At 41.1% G+C, this 17,620-nt stretch overlaps 1 protein-coding gene across 1 annotated transcript in view; it reads left to right on the top strand.

Annotated features, from left to right (window-relative positions):
- Myo1d (myosin ID) overlaps positions 1-17,620 on the top strand; it is a 313,484-nt gene that overhangs the window by 125,613 nt on the left and 170,251 nt on the right. Inside the window, exons 15-16 of the mRNA XM_052759911.1 lie at positions 8,604-8,770; positions 17,325-17,532. Coding sequence (XP_052615871.1) covers positions 8,604-8,770; positions 17,325-17,532 — 375 coding nt within the window. The remainder of the gene's footprint in view (positions 1-8,603; positions 8,771-17,324; positions 17,533-17,620) is intronic.

Below are 17,620 nucleotides of genomic sequence, written 5' to 3' on the forward strand. Positions count from 1 at the left end.
ACCGCATGCTAGATCATAATGATGCAACTATTTTGAAAGAATATGTGTACAGACATATTCTCCCTCCTCAAAGCAAGTTATTTTAATGTGCTTAAAAACTCTAAAAATAAACTGCTTTCCTAAATAAGTCACAGATTTAAGAGGCTATCACAATGAAAATTATAAAATATTTAGGACTGCTTGACAAAGACTCTGTCAGCGTTTGTAGGATGCTGATAAAGTGAGCCAATTGTTATGCCGTCGTAAAGCAACAAAGCTGACTGAAAGTGGGTAAGTTCAACTCAGAGCCAGAAGACAAACTCCAAACCTAAAGAGAGAAGAAGACAGTGTAATAGCAGAAATTAACCATAATAGAGAAATCAAAAAAACTAGTAAATAGACAAAATCTCTAATAAAATCGATTAAAAAACCAGAATGATGAATGAAGGGTTGTTATAACCTCTGATGGTAGAGGTTAGTGTGTTATGAATAATTGGCTGCTAGCACCTTTTAAAATTTAGTTTGCTAGGAGCATGTTAAAATTGATTCAAGATGAAAATCAGAATATAATAGTAACCTTGAGGATCCCAAATCACTAATCAAAAGTCTTCTGCCCTCCACCTCCACCAAGAGTGTCAGGCCTGATGGTTTCACAGATACCAGTTATAAAACTAGTAATCCACAGCATCTGTCAACTGTTTAGGAGGTGGGAAGAGAGGCTAACACCCAGCTCATTTTCACAGAGGAACACAGACAAAAGATCCTAACAATATGTCTGAAAGTTGCCTTTCTTGGCAGCATAGTAAATACAGTGCTTACTTGTGAAACAACACAAGTATTGAGTAAATTTTTTAAAAAAAAATCAACTTTCACCAGGCGGCAGTGGCACACATCTTTAATCCCAGCACTTGGGAGGCAGAGCCAGGCAGATCTCTGTGAGTTCGAGGCCAGCCTGGTCTACAGAGCGAGATCCAGGACAAGCACCAAAACTACACAGAGAAACCCTGTCTCGAAAAACAAAAAACAAAAAAATCAACTTTCTGAATGGAACCAGAAACTAGTCACATTAAGTGATGTGTAAACCAGGGGCTGTGCAAAGATAGAAATCAACTGAGTGGAGGCACAGCCTTAAAGCTGCCTTTTCACCTGGGAGGATTGCTGAACTACTGAACTCTGAGGATGGTTAGTCAGCATTCAGGGCTGAGTCCTTGAACTGAAATCTGGGACTTACCCAAAGTAGTAGAGTGATAATACACACACACACACACACACACACACACACACACACACACACACACACACACCCCTACACACCTTCAAAGACTTACATCCCCAAAGGGCCACATCTAGAATGAGTTAGAAATAACCCTCTATTGTCTATGAGGAAACTGCCTATCTTGGCCTTTGATACTTAGCCAAGGGTATCAAGTATTGGAAGGCAGTGAATCTTTCTTGTTAATATGCAGTTATAAGCCAGCTTTAATGAGATTTGCAGCCCACATTCATACTACCTAAGTGGGCTGAAAAAGCTTCAAGCCAGCAGCTTAAGATAGTCCAGGTCTTATATTGCCACAAACTTCTGAAAGAAGCAAATACGATTATTTTCTTGAGGCTATCACCCTCAAATCAGACCTTAAAGACTTTACACACACACACACACACACACACACACACACACACACAAAAATCCAAGGAAAATAGGAGCTGCAGGGGCAGGGGAGTCCTCTGGAGAGATGGCTCAATGATTTAGAGCATGTATTGCTCTTCCAGATGACCCAGGTTCAATTCTCAGCACCCACATGGTGACTCACAATCATAGATAATTCCAGTTTCAGAGAACCTGACACTGTCTTCTGACCCCTCTGAGCACCAGGCACATACGTGGTGCACATACATGCATTCAGGCAAAACTCTCTTAATACATAAAATAAAATAAAATATAAAATAAAATAAAATAATCTTTAAAAAATAAAAATAATGAAAGTTTTTTTTAAGTGACTTAAGATGTCATATGCTAGAGTGAGATTAAACAGACCCAGATGAAAACTCCTGATACCAAAACAACCACAAATAGAATCCATAGCTGGGGAAATGGCTCCCTGGAGTCAAGCATGAGGATCTGAGTTCAGAACCCACCACCCATGTAAAAACTGAGTTTGCTGGTACATCTCTATATCCCCAGTGCTGGAGGGCAGAGACAGACAGATCCCAGGGGCTCATTGGCCTGCCATTCTTACTGAAACAGTAAGATCTAGGTTCAGTGAAAGACTGTCTCACAGGGCTGGAAAGATGGCTCAGAGGTTAAGAGCTCGTGCTGCTCTTCCAGAGGTAGAATAATCTGGAACTCCTGGTCTTCCTGTCACCAGCTCTCAAGTGCAGGGGTTGCATGTGAGTACTACCTTACCTGGTTCAAAGACAAGTCTGTAGCCAGAAGGTTTCTCCGGTCCCGCCCAGCCCTGAGGTCCCGCAGCCGCTTATAAAATAATCATTCAGAGGCTTAATATTATTTAGAAACTGTATGGCCTATGGCAGGCTTCTTGCTAGCTAGCTCTTATTGTTTAACTCAACCCATAACTGTTAATCTATGTATCACCACGTGTTTCGTGGCTTTACCTGCATCCCATTACATGTTGCTCCTAGGATGGCAGTCTGACATCTCCTCCAGTCTGCCTTTCTCTTTCCTGTCTCTCTCCTTGGGTTTCCCCACCTGCCTCTAAGCTGCCTTGCCTGCCACAAGTCAAAGCAGCTTATTTATCAACCAATGGGAACAACATATATTCACGGCATACAGAAAGACATCCCCCAGTACAAGTCTCTAAAAAGCAGCCAGAGAAAAGATAGATTAGCTTCAAAAGAATAGTAATCAGGCAGAGTGATAATGACTTAACCAAAATTCAGTACTCAGAGAATATCTTTTCCAAGAACAAAGACATAATAAAGACTCTTTCTGAAAAAGAGAAGCCAAGTGTTCGCCACCGTTCTAAGCTCACTAGCAGCAATGAAAGGTCTGCACCAGGATCCAGAAGCAGCCTTGCAGCTGCACTCATTCTTGGGCTGATATCTTCTGATCTGGGCCAGGGATCTCCTTACCACTTTATGAGATGCGTGTGCAAGAGGCCTTTCCCCGTATTTTCTTTAGTGTCTGTCTTTTAGGATTTCATCAGGGAAGCTGATGACCACCTCGTCCCTTTCCCAGAAGTGGAACTCCATGGGGCATGTCTCTATCTTCTCTCTTCACCTGGACTACCTTTGAAATGGAGAATAGGTCCTACTTTATGTACCTTTTGGTAGCTTTGTAAAATGCTACCAACAGATAGTCAGTAAATTACTAAATGAATTTGAATATGCCTTGACTATCAGTCTGCAAAGCAGATCAAATAGATGCAATATTTAAATGCATTACCTTCTAGCTAATGTGTACGCCATTTGGCATACTTCTACAAATTATATTTTTTACATAAAACCTAGGGAGACAGGTTAAGAGAATGAGATCACTATGAACTCTGGCAATTTAGCCTTTATACAACACTAATTTGTCAAATTTAGGATTGCTTAGGCTGAGTCAGTCTTGATATTTATAAGTGAGAGAGGAGGTGGCATTTATAAACTGAGACAGAATGCTGATTAAATGTAGAGGAAGTATTTCCACTAGATTCCTTATTCAATGACTTACATCACTAAGCAGGCTGAAAGGACTTTCCCACTTGCTGGTTGGTTGTTAGTGTCTCATGGTATTTCTGCTTCCTGTATGCAATTGCTCAGTGCTGGTGCAGTCCCACTTAACTGTTCAGTAAAGTCTCAGGTGGTCCCTTGCACTGACTGCTTTGTCCATGTCATATCATGTGTAGTCAGTTCCAAGTATTTTCTGATTCACCTCATCATTTTGACCTCTCAATCATTCAGAAGTATGTTTCTTAATTTTCAAGTATGAAGGTTTCCTAATTATCTCTGTTGCTCTTGAAGTCTGACTTCAGCATTTCAGCTGAGGACATCCTCAGTGTGATTCAGGTCCTTAGAAACTTGTTACATTTACGTGACATGTATGTTTTGTTTGTATTAAAGATAGCTTATATTCAGTAATCTGTGCAAGTCCCAGGAGGCAAAGTTTGACTTTCATATTGTCCAACTTAACAGCATCTTTACTAATTTCTTTGTTGGATTGAAAGGTAAGTTCAAAACCATATTGACTCTAACTTTATCTGCCTCTCCTCACTTCATATACTTTCAGTCTTTGCTTTAAATGTTTAGGGAATTTATTCATTCATGTTAGAACTGTCACATCTTTCTGCTATTTGTTCCATTTGTCTGTTTGAAACATCCCTTTTTTTCCTCATTATTTATTTCTTTATTTCATTGTCTCTGTATGTAACTGAATATATGTGAACATATGTGTGTATATACATATGTGTGTGCGTTAACTATTCTACAGTACCAAGCCTTCCCCACCAAGATGGACTGAATCTTCAAAAGCAATGAACTCAAATCCTAGTTAGACAATATGGAAGCCAAATTTGACCTACTAGGACTTACACAGATTACTGAATATAAGCTATCTTTAATACAAACAAAACATACATGTCAGGTAAATGTAACAAGTTTCTAAGGATCAGAATCACACTGAGGATGTCCTCTGTGAAAGGCTGAAGTCAGACATCAAGAGCAACAGAGATAATGTGTGTGTGTGTGTGTGTGTGTGTGTGTGTGTGTGTGTGTGTGTGTACACTGCATGCCTGCAGAATACCCAACAGAAGGATGTAAGGAGGAAAGACTGATATGGGCTCATTGTTTTTGAAGATTCATTCCATGTTGGTGGGGAAGGCTTGATACTGCAGACTAGATCACATCATAGAGAGTCAGAAGTAGAGAGGAAAGGTGAATGCTGATACTCAGCTGTCTTTCTTTTTCCCCCTTTTATTCCATCCAGACCCCCAGCCAATATGGTGGCTGCCCACATTCCATAATGGTTAATCCTTTACAGAACTGTCCCTACAGGCACACCCAGAAGTGTACTATGTCAATGTCCTAAGTGATCCTAAATGTAGTTGAACTGACAATAAAGAGGAAATAATCACACCAGTTAATAGCAGAGAAACTAAGATGCAGGTATGCCAATTCTATGCAGTGTTGCACCAGCACCGGACATGCAGACGGATCTAAAAGCACTTTGTATTTATTGTGCTTGGTGCCACTTGAATTGGTTTATTCACAAGCAGTAAGGTCTTCTGTGCCAAAAGACTCACACAAGATCTTCACTTAATAGTGGCCTCTCCTCCTTCCCCATATCACTAAGTTTGTTTAGAGTTTATCATGAGCCTTTTCAAGAGTAAGCTATGTATAAATGCTCCATTTGAAAACTACTACAAATTTTACCAACTATGGCTACTTTTGAAAGTAGAATTATGATTAAACATTATAATAATATTGATCCTCTGCTTAAATATACAAAAATATTTAAAATGTAACTATTGGTATTCCAGAATTAGACAGTTACCGGGTTGTTTGTTTGTTTGTTTGTTTGTTTGTTTGTTTGTTTGAGACAGGGTCTCACTATCTAGCTCTGGCTGGCCTACAGCTCACTATGTAGACCAGGCTGTCCTCAAACTCAATAGAGATCTGATGCTGGGATTAAAGATGTGTGCCACCAAGCCTGTCATCAGTGTTCTCTCTCTCTCTCTCTCTCTCTCTCTCTCTCTCTCTCTCTCTCTCTCTCTCTCTCTCTCTCTCTCTTTCTCTCTCTCTCTCTCTCTCTGGTTTTTCGAGACAGGGTTTCTCTGTGTAGCCTTGGCTGTCCTAGAACTAGCTCTGTAGACTAGGCTGGCCTTGAACTCAGAGATCCACCTGCCTCTTCCTCCCAAATGCCAGGATTAAAGGCTTACACCACCACCACCTGGCCATCGGTTATCTCTTGATTCATAACAAATTGCTCTGAAATACAGTGCTTAAGGAAACCACAGCTTATTATTCCTCACGATTCAGTGAGTTGGCTGGGCAATTCTGCTGGGCTCAACAAGGAAAGATCAGTAAACCAGGGCTGACAGTCTGAGATATCTTACTTAAATGACATGGCTAGCTGATTAGATATCTTTATTCATGCAGTGTTTGGCTTGTTTACATGCTAAAGAGGCAGTGTCTCTCATGGATACCTCTCCAGATGTCACTTAGTGTCACTTCTGTATTGTATTGGTAAAGCAAGTCACAAAGTCAGCCCTGATTCAGAGACTCCTACCCCTTAGTGGTATAGGCTACAAATATCATGGTCTTATTTTTCACTCTCCCATAGATGACAAGATTAAAATAAAGACAGATATGCTAGACAGAATAATGGCCCTAACTGGTCGCACCAACTCTGATACCTGCTGGGGATCTTGTAATTAAATTCCCTTCTGACACTACTAGCCCAAGTTGTCATCTGGTCCAAGAAGTTAAAGGGCAAAGTTGCTAGTAAGACTGATTTTTATTTCAAATGCCATCTTCAAGTGAGGTCTCTCAGACAATCTTCTGTATGACTTGGATACAGTTTTTGGAGTTCCCTTGGCCCTTGTTTACATTTAATAATTTGTTAGAATGATTCACTGAACTTAGAAATGCTATCGTATGATAACACTTTTATTATGAAGGATACAAACAGCCAGATGAAAAGATAAATAGTCTGGCAAAGGCTGGAAGTGAGATCCAAGCACAGTGGCTTTCTGTCCTCAAGGAGTAAGGCTGTACCATTCACCCAGTACATCAATACATCCTCAAAGCCCAAGTGTTGTGAGTTTTTAATAGGGGTTTCGCTGATTAAATCATTGGCTGCATAATTTATTCTCCATGCCTTTTATTATGCCAGATTTAGTTTATTTTTCTTATTCCATAGATGCCCCCCAGGATTTTCATGGCCTAACTTAGGAACCTGTGTGACTGTGTTATACAGAAAAGGTGAAATTAAGGTCTTACTAGCAGTCCTTAAAGTTAGGGATTATCCAAGGGCAGCCAGGTGGGTTCAGTATATAATCACTGAGCTCTCTGCTAAGGAAAAGGGAGGCAAAAGAGTCAGAAGCAGAGAGCTGACATGAGAAGACTCAGCTAGCCATTGCTGTGTAAGAGATGGAGAGGAGGCCCAGGAATGTGGGCCTCTAAGAGCTGGATGTGTTAGTCAGGCCTCATTGTTCCGACAGAGTACCTGGTGGAACAAGTTGAAAAGAGGCAAGCTTTGTTTTGTCTCTTGGTTTTCAGTCCATTGTGACAAGAAGAACGTGGTAGAGCAGAGCAGCTCCTACCATGGCAGCCAGGAAGCAGAGTGCTGTGGGTAGTCTGTTTTCCCTTTATTCCAGTCACTTCCCCAGCCTCTAAGGCTGGGCTGCTCCCATCCCCCTTTGTTAATCCTCCCTCTGAGCACCCTCACAGATAGTGAAGAAATGCACTTTATAGTCTCCTAGATACATCTCAGTCTAATCAAGTTAACAATCAAGATTTACCATCACACCAGAAAAGATGAACAAGCTATCTCCGAGGTCCCTGAAAGTAATAACTCCATAGCACCCTGACATTAGCCCACTGAAACCTATTTCAGACTTCTAACCTCCACGGCTGTGAGATAATCAAATTGTGTTAGTTTAAGCCACTGAACTTGTTATAATCTGCTACAACAACAGTAGGAAGCTAATACAGCAGAATTTGCAAAAAGGAAGAAAACAACTTTATTTTTTATGGTGTAGGGAGCATGATAAATATATGATTATAACTTCTTTCTTAGATGTTGAAAATTATTTAAGTGCAAATCAATTCACATTCTTCAAAACTTTCCTACTTAAATCATTCGCCACCCTTTGCATCTCAAGCCCTCCCTCCACAGTGCTCAAAACTACCTAATATAACTACGTAGAACTCTATCTTAATTAAGGTGCATCTGTGTGTCTGCTGGATAATGGATTCAGAGAAGAGATGAGATATATTTGACCTCTTCGATTCATCCAGTGATAATTTATTCATTATCCTGAGTGTACCGGATCTATGCCAAACACGGCTTTATATTTAACAAGAGTCGTAATCTAATGCCTGGTACAAAATGTGATTGGCATAGAGGGAAAGTTTCTAGTGGGGCTCTTTCATAGACTCACTAATGCCTATAGATGGTTTTATAACATTTCTGTTACCCATAAAGTTTAATCTCTTTTAGAAGCACAAACTAATGCAACAACAGCAATGATAATAATATAAGAGCAATGGCTGACACTTAGGGAGCACTTGCACTCTCAGACCACCTGACCTTAATCCATCAGGATCTCCGTCACAGTTGATCTTTAGCTACTTTCTCTTCTTTTGAGTTATTTGTAAATATACAATGTATCAGTTATTTGTAAAAATACAAAACTCTCAGTGTTTACACATCTTAATTATTTTCTCCTTAGCTTTAACCCCTTTCTACTATTTCTGATGAGTCTTAAACAGTAAAATATGAACCAGTGATTACATGAGAACTACTTTGAATGGGGCAGAAAGGAAGAATGCTTCATTCACAGATAAATACCCAGGTGATCCGAGGCACTGAGCTTAATTTGACACAGTTGACACTAATGACATGCTAGCATCCCTCCTCTAGGTCTACAGTGAATTCTCTCATTGCTTATTTATTTCTTTAGGAACCATACTATGTACGTTGCATCAAACCCAACGACAAGAAGTCCCCACAGATATTTGATGATGAGCGCTGCCGCCATCAGGTAGAATACCTTGGATTACTGGAGAACGTGAGAGTGCGCCGGGCAGGGTTTGCGTTCCGCCAGACCTATGAGAAGTTTCTTCACAGGTAAGGGTGGAGTATGCAGCAGAACCTAATTGCACTCAGAAATATGATGATACAGCAGCCATGTTAGGCCATCTGCAAGCATCTATTAAGTGAACAGAAAAGTAAGGGAAACTGTACATATGAGAAACTTCTCCAGAATCTGCAGAGTTCCTGAGTTTATAGCTTACAGACCCTGGAAGAGAGTTCAGTCATTTTAATGGAAATGCGAGAAAGAACATGGATTTGGAGTCTTATGTAGGATTCTGCTGCAATACTTACTTCGCACTTGTTCCCAAGCCAGGTGTTTCACCTCTTTGATCTTATTTCTGCATCTATAAAATGAATATAAAAACTTCACTAAAGGCCAGGTGGTAGTGGCGCATGCCTTTAATCCCAGCACTCAGGAGGCAGAGGCAGGCGGATCTCTGTGAGGTCCAGGCTAGCCTGGTCTACAGAGTGAGATCCAGGACAGGCTCCAAAGCTACACAGAGAAACCCTGTCTCAAAAAAAAAAAAATTCATTGAATGGTTGTTGTGAGAATTAAGTAAAAGTCCAAGTCCCCAGCACATAATAGATATTCAGTACTACTATCAGTACTGATACAGAATTACTATCATTATTATAAATTCAGCGTGGAGGCTCTGAAATTAATCTAACCAGTTTGAATCTTGGATTTACCACTTTCTACCTATGTGACTCCATGACTCAGTTTCCTCGTGTGTGAAATGAGGATGAAGTAGTAACTACCTTGAAGGGTGCTTGATGACTGGGATGAAGGCTACAAGGCACTTAGAACAGCACCTAGCTCTAGGAGTCATTTGGTGTGAAATAGTGCTACTATTGATTTAGGGCTGGTAATGACAGTGACATTTGACAACTGGGAGTTAGGAAATGTCATCAATTTCATCAGTTTAATTATTTTAAATGTTCATTAAGCATTTCCAACATTCTGGACTACAGATTCCACACACACAAAAAAAAATTGAGTAAATACATAAAACTTAAACCAGGGGCTGGAAAGGTAGCTCAATGGTTAAGAGCACTTGCTGTTCTCCCACAGAAACTGAGTTCTATTTCCAGCAACTATGTGGGGATGTGGTTTGAATAAGAATGGCCCCCATAGGCTCATATAGTGACTGCTTAGAGAGTGGTACTGTTTGTAAGGATTAGGAGGTGTGGCTTTATTGGGATAGGTGTGGCCTTGTTGGAGGAAGTGTGTCATTGGTGGTAGTCTTTGAGGTTTCAAAAGCCCATGCTAGGCCCGGTATCTTTCTCTCTTCATGCTGCCAGTGGATCTGGTTGTAGAAGTCTCAGTTACTTCCCCAGCACCATGTCTACCTGTGTGCAAGCCCCAATTAAATGATTTATTTATAAGAGCTGCTGTGGTTGTGGTGTCTCTTCACAACAATAGAGTACTGAACTAAGACAGTGGATGTCTCAGCTGCTGATGCCGGGCTGCTGCTGCTGCTTGTAGTGAGGGCTTCTGAAGCTGGCAGTTTCTGAAGCGGCTTTTCATTCTCAGACTGCCAGGTTCAAAGTGTCTCTTCAGTCCTGGACGCTGCTTTCTGCAGCCCAGGTCCAGTCTGTGCTTGTGGGAGGAGTAGGGGGGGACTACTCTACCCTAAGTTAAACCTTCTCCAAAACTTTTTACAACTTTAGACCTAACTTACTAAATAGAGAGAGAAAAAAAATCATAGAGATAGATACTTGCTGCAACCTAACTTTAACTACTCTGCTTTATATTTACACTTTTACTCCTGAAGAATAGAACATCACCGCCTCCTATAATTCATTACTGGGCGTGCCCCCTGCTCTGTGATATTCCTTCTCTTTATCCTCCATACCTAAGTCCCACATTCAGGGCGCCATCTGTGGGAATCCAACTCCCACCTTTTGAAGGTTCTTGGGTGGAGAAGAGAGGAATTAAGAAATATTAGGTAAAAAGAGAGACCTAGACAATGAGAAAAAAGACAGAAACACAGGATAGGCTCGGTAGGGCCTGGGTCAATACCCAGTAGCCTCATCCTTTATTGAAAAGAGCTTTTTATAATAATCCAAGAGGAGAGACAAAAGACCTCCCCCTTGCAAGATCAAAGCACACCGTACAGCCAAGTGTAGACCCTTCCAAACACCTGGTAAACACGCCCATGGCCAAATCATCTCCTTACACAGCCCTGCTGGGTGGGTAAAGCAAGCTCAGACTCTCTGACCCTGAGTAAGTTCTCACTAGATAGCCTCTGTGGGCTCCCACAAATATGATAGCATACAACCTCCTGTAACTCCAGCTCCAGGGATCCAACATCCTCTTCAGGCTTCCTTGGGCACCTGAGCACAAATAGCATACATACAGTCTCACATAAACACAAATAAAAAATAAGTCTAAAAACTTAAATCAGAAAATTCTGATTCAGATCAGAGGAGTCTCTAAAGAGGTAAATTCCAGGAGAACCTAAAGGTGAGAGAAGAGAGAAGGTCAGACAGAGGGAACAGCAGCAGAAAGGTTCTACTCTGTAATGAGTATGGCACTTTAAGAATCACATAACCAGTATAGTTTAAAGATGCTGAGTGCCAGGCCTGGTGTGAGATAGCAGAGGAGGAGACAGGGCTTGACTCACGTTGAACTTGGTAATTAGACCAAAGCATTGAGGTTTTGAAATGAGTGAGTTTTAAGCATGGAGTAGTATGTCTTATAGATGTCTTCAGGGAATCACCATGGTGACCATGTGCCCATTCTGCTACTGCAGAAGTCTAGAAAAGATAGCTTACAAATAGTGTCTTCAGCAGTGTGTTACTGTAGATAGAGGAGTAGTGGACACATTCAGGATGTGTTCAGGGCTAGATGACAAGAGCGGCTTGTACATGAATGGACTGTGGTGAGTCAGGAATCAAGCAGAATGAAGAATGACAAGTAGACTTTTGGTTTGAGCATCTGAGTGAACATTAAACTGAATAACAGACATTTGAAGTGGCCAGAGAGACAGCTCAGCTAGCGCAGTCCTTACCACACAAGCATGAATTGCTGAGTGCGGATGCCCAGCACCCACATAAAAAGCCAGGCATGGGTACACGCCTATAGCCCTAGTGTTAGGGAGATGGAAATAGGAGTATTCTAGGGGTTTGCTGACCAGCCGGTCTGTTCAAATCAGTGAGTGACTGTTCCTCCACGTTCAATGAGAGACTGTTTCTCCAAAAATAAGGTGGGAAGAAGTGACAAGGGGGAGGAGGGGTGGTGTAAGAGAAATGGCTTAGTGGCTAAGAACATTTGTTCTTCCAGAGGACCTGGGTTCAATTGGAGCCCAGCTCCAACTGCCTGTAACTCCCCATCCAGGGGATCTGACACCTTCATACAGACATATATGCAGACAAAACACCAATGCACATAAAATAAAAATAAATAAATCATTTTTAAAAGTTCAAAAAAAAGAAGGGCTGGAGAGAAGGCTCAGTGGTTAAGATCACCGACTGCTCATCTAGAGGTCCTGAGTTCAATTCCCAACACCCACATGGTGGCTCAGAACCATCTGTAATAAAATCTGGTGTCCTCTTCTGGCCTACAGGAATGCACGCAGGCAGAACTCTGCATACATAATAAATAAATCTTTAAAAAAGAAAAGAAAAACACAAGATAGAGAGAGATTTCAGAAGACACTTGATGGCCAGTCCTCACATACCTATACATCACATACATGTGTACCTGCACACACACACACACACACACACACACACACACACACACACACACACACACACGTGTGCGCGCGCACGCGCTCATACACATACACATTCCCACCCCATCCCCCATGAACCTATAAACTTCCAATACAGTAGTCTTAGTGGCTCAATATTAAATACCCCATTCCTACCCCAAACACCCTCAAATAGTGCAAAATGTGTATGTATGTGCTGGCTGATTTTTATTGTCAACTTGATACAACCTGACAAGAAAGACCTCAATTAAGGAATTGTCAAATCAGATGGGCCAGTTGCCACATCTATGGAGATTATTCCTTCATGGCTCTTGCTTCCAGGTTCCTGCTTTGAGTCCTTGCCCTAACTTCTCTCAATGATGGACTGTGACCTGGAAGTATAAACTGAAATAAATCTTTTTCTCTGCTAAGTTGCTTTTGTCCACAGTGTTTATCACAGCATCAGAAAGCAAACTAAACAATTTTATTTTTATTTATTTATTTATTTATTTATTTATTTATTTATTTATTTTTGGTCTTTCGAGACAGGGTTTCTCTGTGTAGCTTTGCACCTTTCCTGGAACTCACTTAGTAGTCCAGGCTGGCCTCGAACTCACAGAGATCCACCTGGCTCTGCCTCCCAAGTGCTGGGATTAAAGGTGTGCGCCACCACAGCTCGGCTAACTAAACAATTTTAAAATAGCAAATGCACAACCAAGATAGGAAGTAGAGACAGACAGACAGACAGACAGATTTTCTCAGTGAACCTTAAAGATATATCTTACTCCTAAATATGTTATGAAGGTGCAGAGGTAACCCAGTGTCACAGTTAAAAGCAAAGACAACCTAGTGAGGTTTGAGCTGCCCTTTAAAAAGCCACCCCAGGGTTGGGGATTTAGTCTAGTGGTAGAGTGCTTGCCTAGCAAGCGCAAGGCCCTGGGGTTTGAGCCTCAGCTAAAAAAAAAAAAAAAAAAAAAAGCCACCCCAGGCTGGGTGTGCAGATATATATTTGTTATCCCAGCATTGGGAGTCTGAGGCATCAGGATTGTCCATGCCTAGCCTATATAGTGAGTTAGAGACCAGCCTGAGCTACATGAGGAGGCCTAGAGAAAGTGAATGAGAAGAATGAATTCCAAGTGGGTCAGTGTAGCTACATGGCTAGGAGTTTGGCATAATGACCAATACAAGTAGCCACATCTCCAGCTGCTGTAAGGGAGGCAAGGTCCATCTAAGGTCAGTACAAGAAGAAAAGAGAATAAAGAAGAAGCATTATTCAAACAAACTGAAGAAATGGCCAAATGTTGAAGAGATATTAGGATATTTAAACTTTTCAAGAGAACTATAACAATAGTCAATGGCTTTTTTAAATGCTTGTTCTGTGTACCAGGTACATTTCTTAAGCATTTTATATGTTTGTTTTAAGTTACTGAAACCAGCTGCCATGGGAAACAATATCTTACCTCATTCTGTGCAGCTGAGGAGACCAAGGTGCTGCAAACATTATCTTTAACAAATGATGCTAGGGAAACTGGATATCCACTTGCAGGAACTGCCTCCCATCCTAGACCAAACCAATGCAAAGTGGATCAAAGGCCTTCATATCAGAGCCAAATCTTTGAAATTAGGTAACATACTACAAGATCTGAGGCTAAGGAAATGCCTCACTGGCAAATGAAGACTGAGTTTGATCCCCAGCACCAATATAGAGCTGACTGTGGCAGTGCACATCTGTAATCCCAATGCTGCCAGACAGGATTGGACAGGAAGGGTCCTGGGAGTTTGCTGGAGAGCCATTCTGGATAAAATCAGGTTTACAAACTTCATTTTATTATTATTTTTTAATTTTATATTTATTTTTATTATTCTTAATCGTGTGTGTGTGTGTGTGTGTGTGTGTGTGTGTGTGTGTGTGTGTGTGTATTTCTGTGTATGAATCTGTGCACCTAAGTGTAGGTGCATGAGGAGGCCAGAGGCATCGGATCCCCTGGAACTGGAGTTACAGATAGTTGTGAGCCACTATATGGGTGCTAGGTGTTGAACTTTGCTTCTCTGGAAGAACAATAGATACTTTTAACTGCTGGGCCATCTCTCCAACCCTTGATAATTTTTTACTTTATGTATATGGATGTTTTGTCTACTGGTATATCTGTGCACCATTTGCATGCCTGCTACCCATGAAGGGCAGATAAGGGCATCGAATTGCCTAAAACTGAAGTTGCAGGTGGTTGTGAGCCTCCATGTAGATGCTGGAAGTTGAACTTGGACCCTCTAAAAGAGCAGCCAGTTCTCTTAACCACTAAGCCATCTCTCCAGTCCTCAAGAAACCTTGATTTTTAAAAATAAAAATATCATAAAAAGCAACAGTGGAAGATACCCAGCTTCAATCTCTGACTTCCACATATACACGCACTGGTGTGTGCACACACATTAAAAAAGGAAAAATACTTACAACATAATCATAGGCAATGACTTTTGTAACACAAATTTCTAAAATGGTCTTATTAATAATAATAAAAAAAAACCTCAATGCCAGCTATTGGGATGAATTCTGAAAGATCAGAGAAGCAGAACAAGCCACGGCTAACCTCACCTCGCCAACTTCTCAGCCGATCCTGTTTGCATGAATCCTCAGACTGGAACCTCTGTGTCCTCATCTGAATGGATCTCAGCTGAGCTGCTGCTCAAAAGCCTAAAAGCTTAAAAGCCTCTATTTCCTGGTCCTCACGCCTTATATACCTTTCTGCTTTCTGCCATTACTTTCTGGGATTAAAGGCATGTGTCTTTCTCAAGCAAGACATGAGATCTCAAGTTCTGGGATTAAAGGTGTGTGTCACCATGCCTGGCTGTTTCCAGTGTGGCTTTGAACTCACAGAGATACGCATGGATCTCTGCCTCTGGAATGCTAGGATTAAAGGCGTGTGCTACCACTGCCTAACCTCTATGTTTAATATAATGGCTGTTCTGTTCTCTGACCCCCAGATAAGTTTATTGGGGTGCATAATATATCAACCACAGACTTTCTAAACATGAATCTAATAGCTTTAGGAAATAAAAGCAAAAATTGACAAATGGTAAGGCATAAAATTAGAAAGGTTATATGAAGCAAAAGAAACAACAGAGAAGACATAGCCTATCGAATGAAAGAAAGTATTTGATAACTATTCATCAGACCGATCAATTTCCAGAGTATATTTTAAAACAATGCCATCAAAAAATTACAAAATAAATTCACTCCATCCCATTCCAGTCTCATAGCTGTTCTCAAGAAAACAAACCACAGACAGTGAGAATACAGGAAGAGAAGGAGCACTTACACATTGTGGAGGGAGTATAAATTAGTACCGACATTAGGGGAATCAGAATGGAGTTTTCCCAAGAAACAAAATACAAGTACCATATGATTCAGCTACACAGTTTGAACGTACATACTCTGAGGAATCAGCAATATTCACAGAAAAAAAGGTTAGGGAGTCAGCCTAGGTGCCCGTCAATACGTGAAGACATACAGAACATGGAGAGATGTGCAGTGGGTTAGTATTCCGCAACAAAGAACGACACCACATCATTTTCGGGAAATTGGATGGAACTGTAGATGATTGTGTTGAGTAAAATAACCCAGACTCATAAAGAAAAGTGTTTCCTGTTTTCTCTCATCTGTGGAATCTTGGGATGAGAAAAGATATGAAAGGAGAAGGAAAACTAGAAGGAGGAGGTGAGGAACAGGCTTAAGGAAGGCAATGGGAAGGTGAACTGATCAAAGTATGCTGTATACAGTATGAAGTTTCTCAGTGAAACCCTTTATTGTATACTCCTACTACATATTAATTAAAATGTTTGAAACTAAGGAAAATGTGATTACTAGAAGCATCAGTAAATAACTCTGTAACCTGAGTGAGAAGAAAATCTCAAATTACTATAAAATTCAGATTCAGTAGCAGAGAAAAATCACTTAATTTAGCTCCATGTTAGTGCTGCCTAGCGTATGGAGGAAATCTCTGTGGCAGGCAGGATTTTTAGATGCTCTGCCTCCTGCCTCCTGGTACTCATACCCTGTGTGACTCCCTTAAACATCTGCTGGAGCTCATGACTGCTTCCAACAAAGCAGACTATGGTAGAAGCGGTGGAATGTCACTTTGAGGTTGTGACATGTGACTTCTGTCTTACACTTGTGAAATAAGCTGTGGTGTAAGGAGTTGCTTTGTGATAGACTCACATGGCAAGGATCTTGTTTAGATGTAAAAATGCAATTCATTCTCATGTGTTGACCAAACACTGCTTCATTTTCTCCTAGTTTTAAGATTTTTATCCAGCCAGGCGGTGGTGGCCCACGCCTTTAATCCCAGCGCTCGAGAGGCAGAGCCAGGCAGATCTCTGTGAGTTCGAGGTCAGCCTGGTCTACAGAGCGAGATCCAGGTCAGGCACCAAAACTACATAGAGAAACCCCGTCTTGGGGTGGGGGGAGTTCATCCCAAGATCCATTTGATTTCCTTGAAGAGTCAGTCATATTCTTATAACCATTGTCAGCTCTGTTCTTCCTCACTGGGCTAATTAGACCTCCAGAGCAGCGCTGAGTCCCCATACTGGAAGCATCCTTGTCTTGTGTCTGTAAAGAGAGTGCTTCCAAGGTCACCTACTTGCAGATGATAATTGCTATTAAATTTTTGGTAAGTAGCCTTCCAAAGATTAAGGCAGTCCCTTTCATTCCCAGTTTAGTAAGAATTATCATGAAGGAGTGTTTTAGTGAAGAAGATTCTCTTCTTCATCTCATTAGGCTGAAGAAACTCGCTTCTCCTAACAGCTGACTAAAGTTTTGATGAGAAGTTTTTCTGTTAAGATGACGATGCAGTTTTTCCCTCCTCTGATTTGTGCCCTGTTCTTTCTTCACCCAGGTACAAGATGATCTCTGAATTCACTTGGCCTAACCATGACCTTCCTTCAGACAAAGAGGCTGTTAAGAAACTCATAGAACGATGTGGCTTTCAGGATGACGTAGCTTATGGGAAGACCAAAATTTTCATTCGAACACCCCGTACGTTGTTCACCTTGGAAGAACTCCGTGCCCAGATGCTTGTGAGGATTGTCCTCTTCCTACAAAAGGTAACTTCAGGTTTTATATGTAAGAAGGTCTCTGCATACTCAAAACTTTGCTAGATGTTTTTCTTAATTCAAGAAATGTGTGTGGATG

The sequence above is a fragment of the Peromyscus californicus genome, unplaced genomic scaffold, assembly GCF_007827085.1.
Source record: "Peromyscus californicus insignis strain IS unplaced genomic scaffold, ASM782708v3 Scaffold_3__1_contigs__length_106647218, whole genome shotgun sequence".
NCBI classification, from domain to species: domain Eukaryota; kingdom Metazoa; phylum Chordata; class Mammalia; order Rodentia; family Cricetidae; genus Peromyscus; species Peromyscus californicus.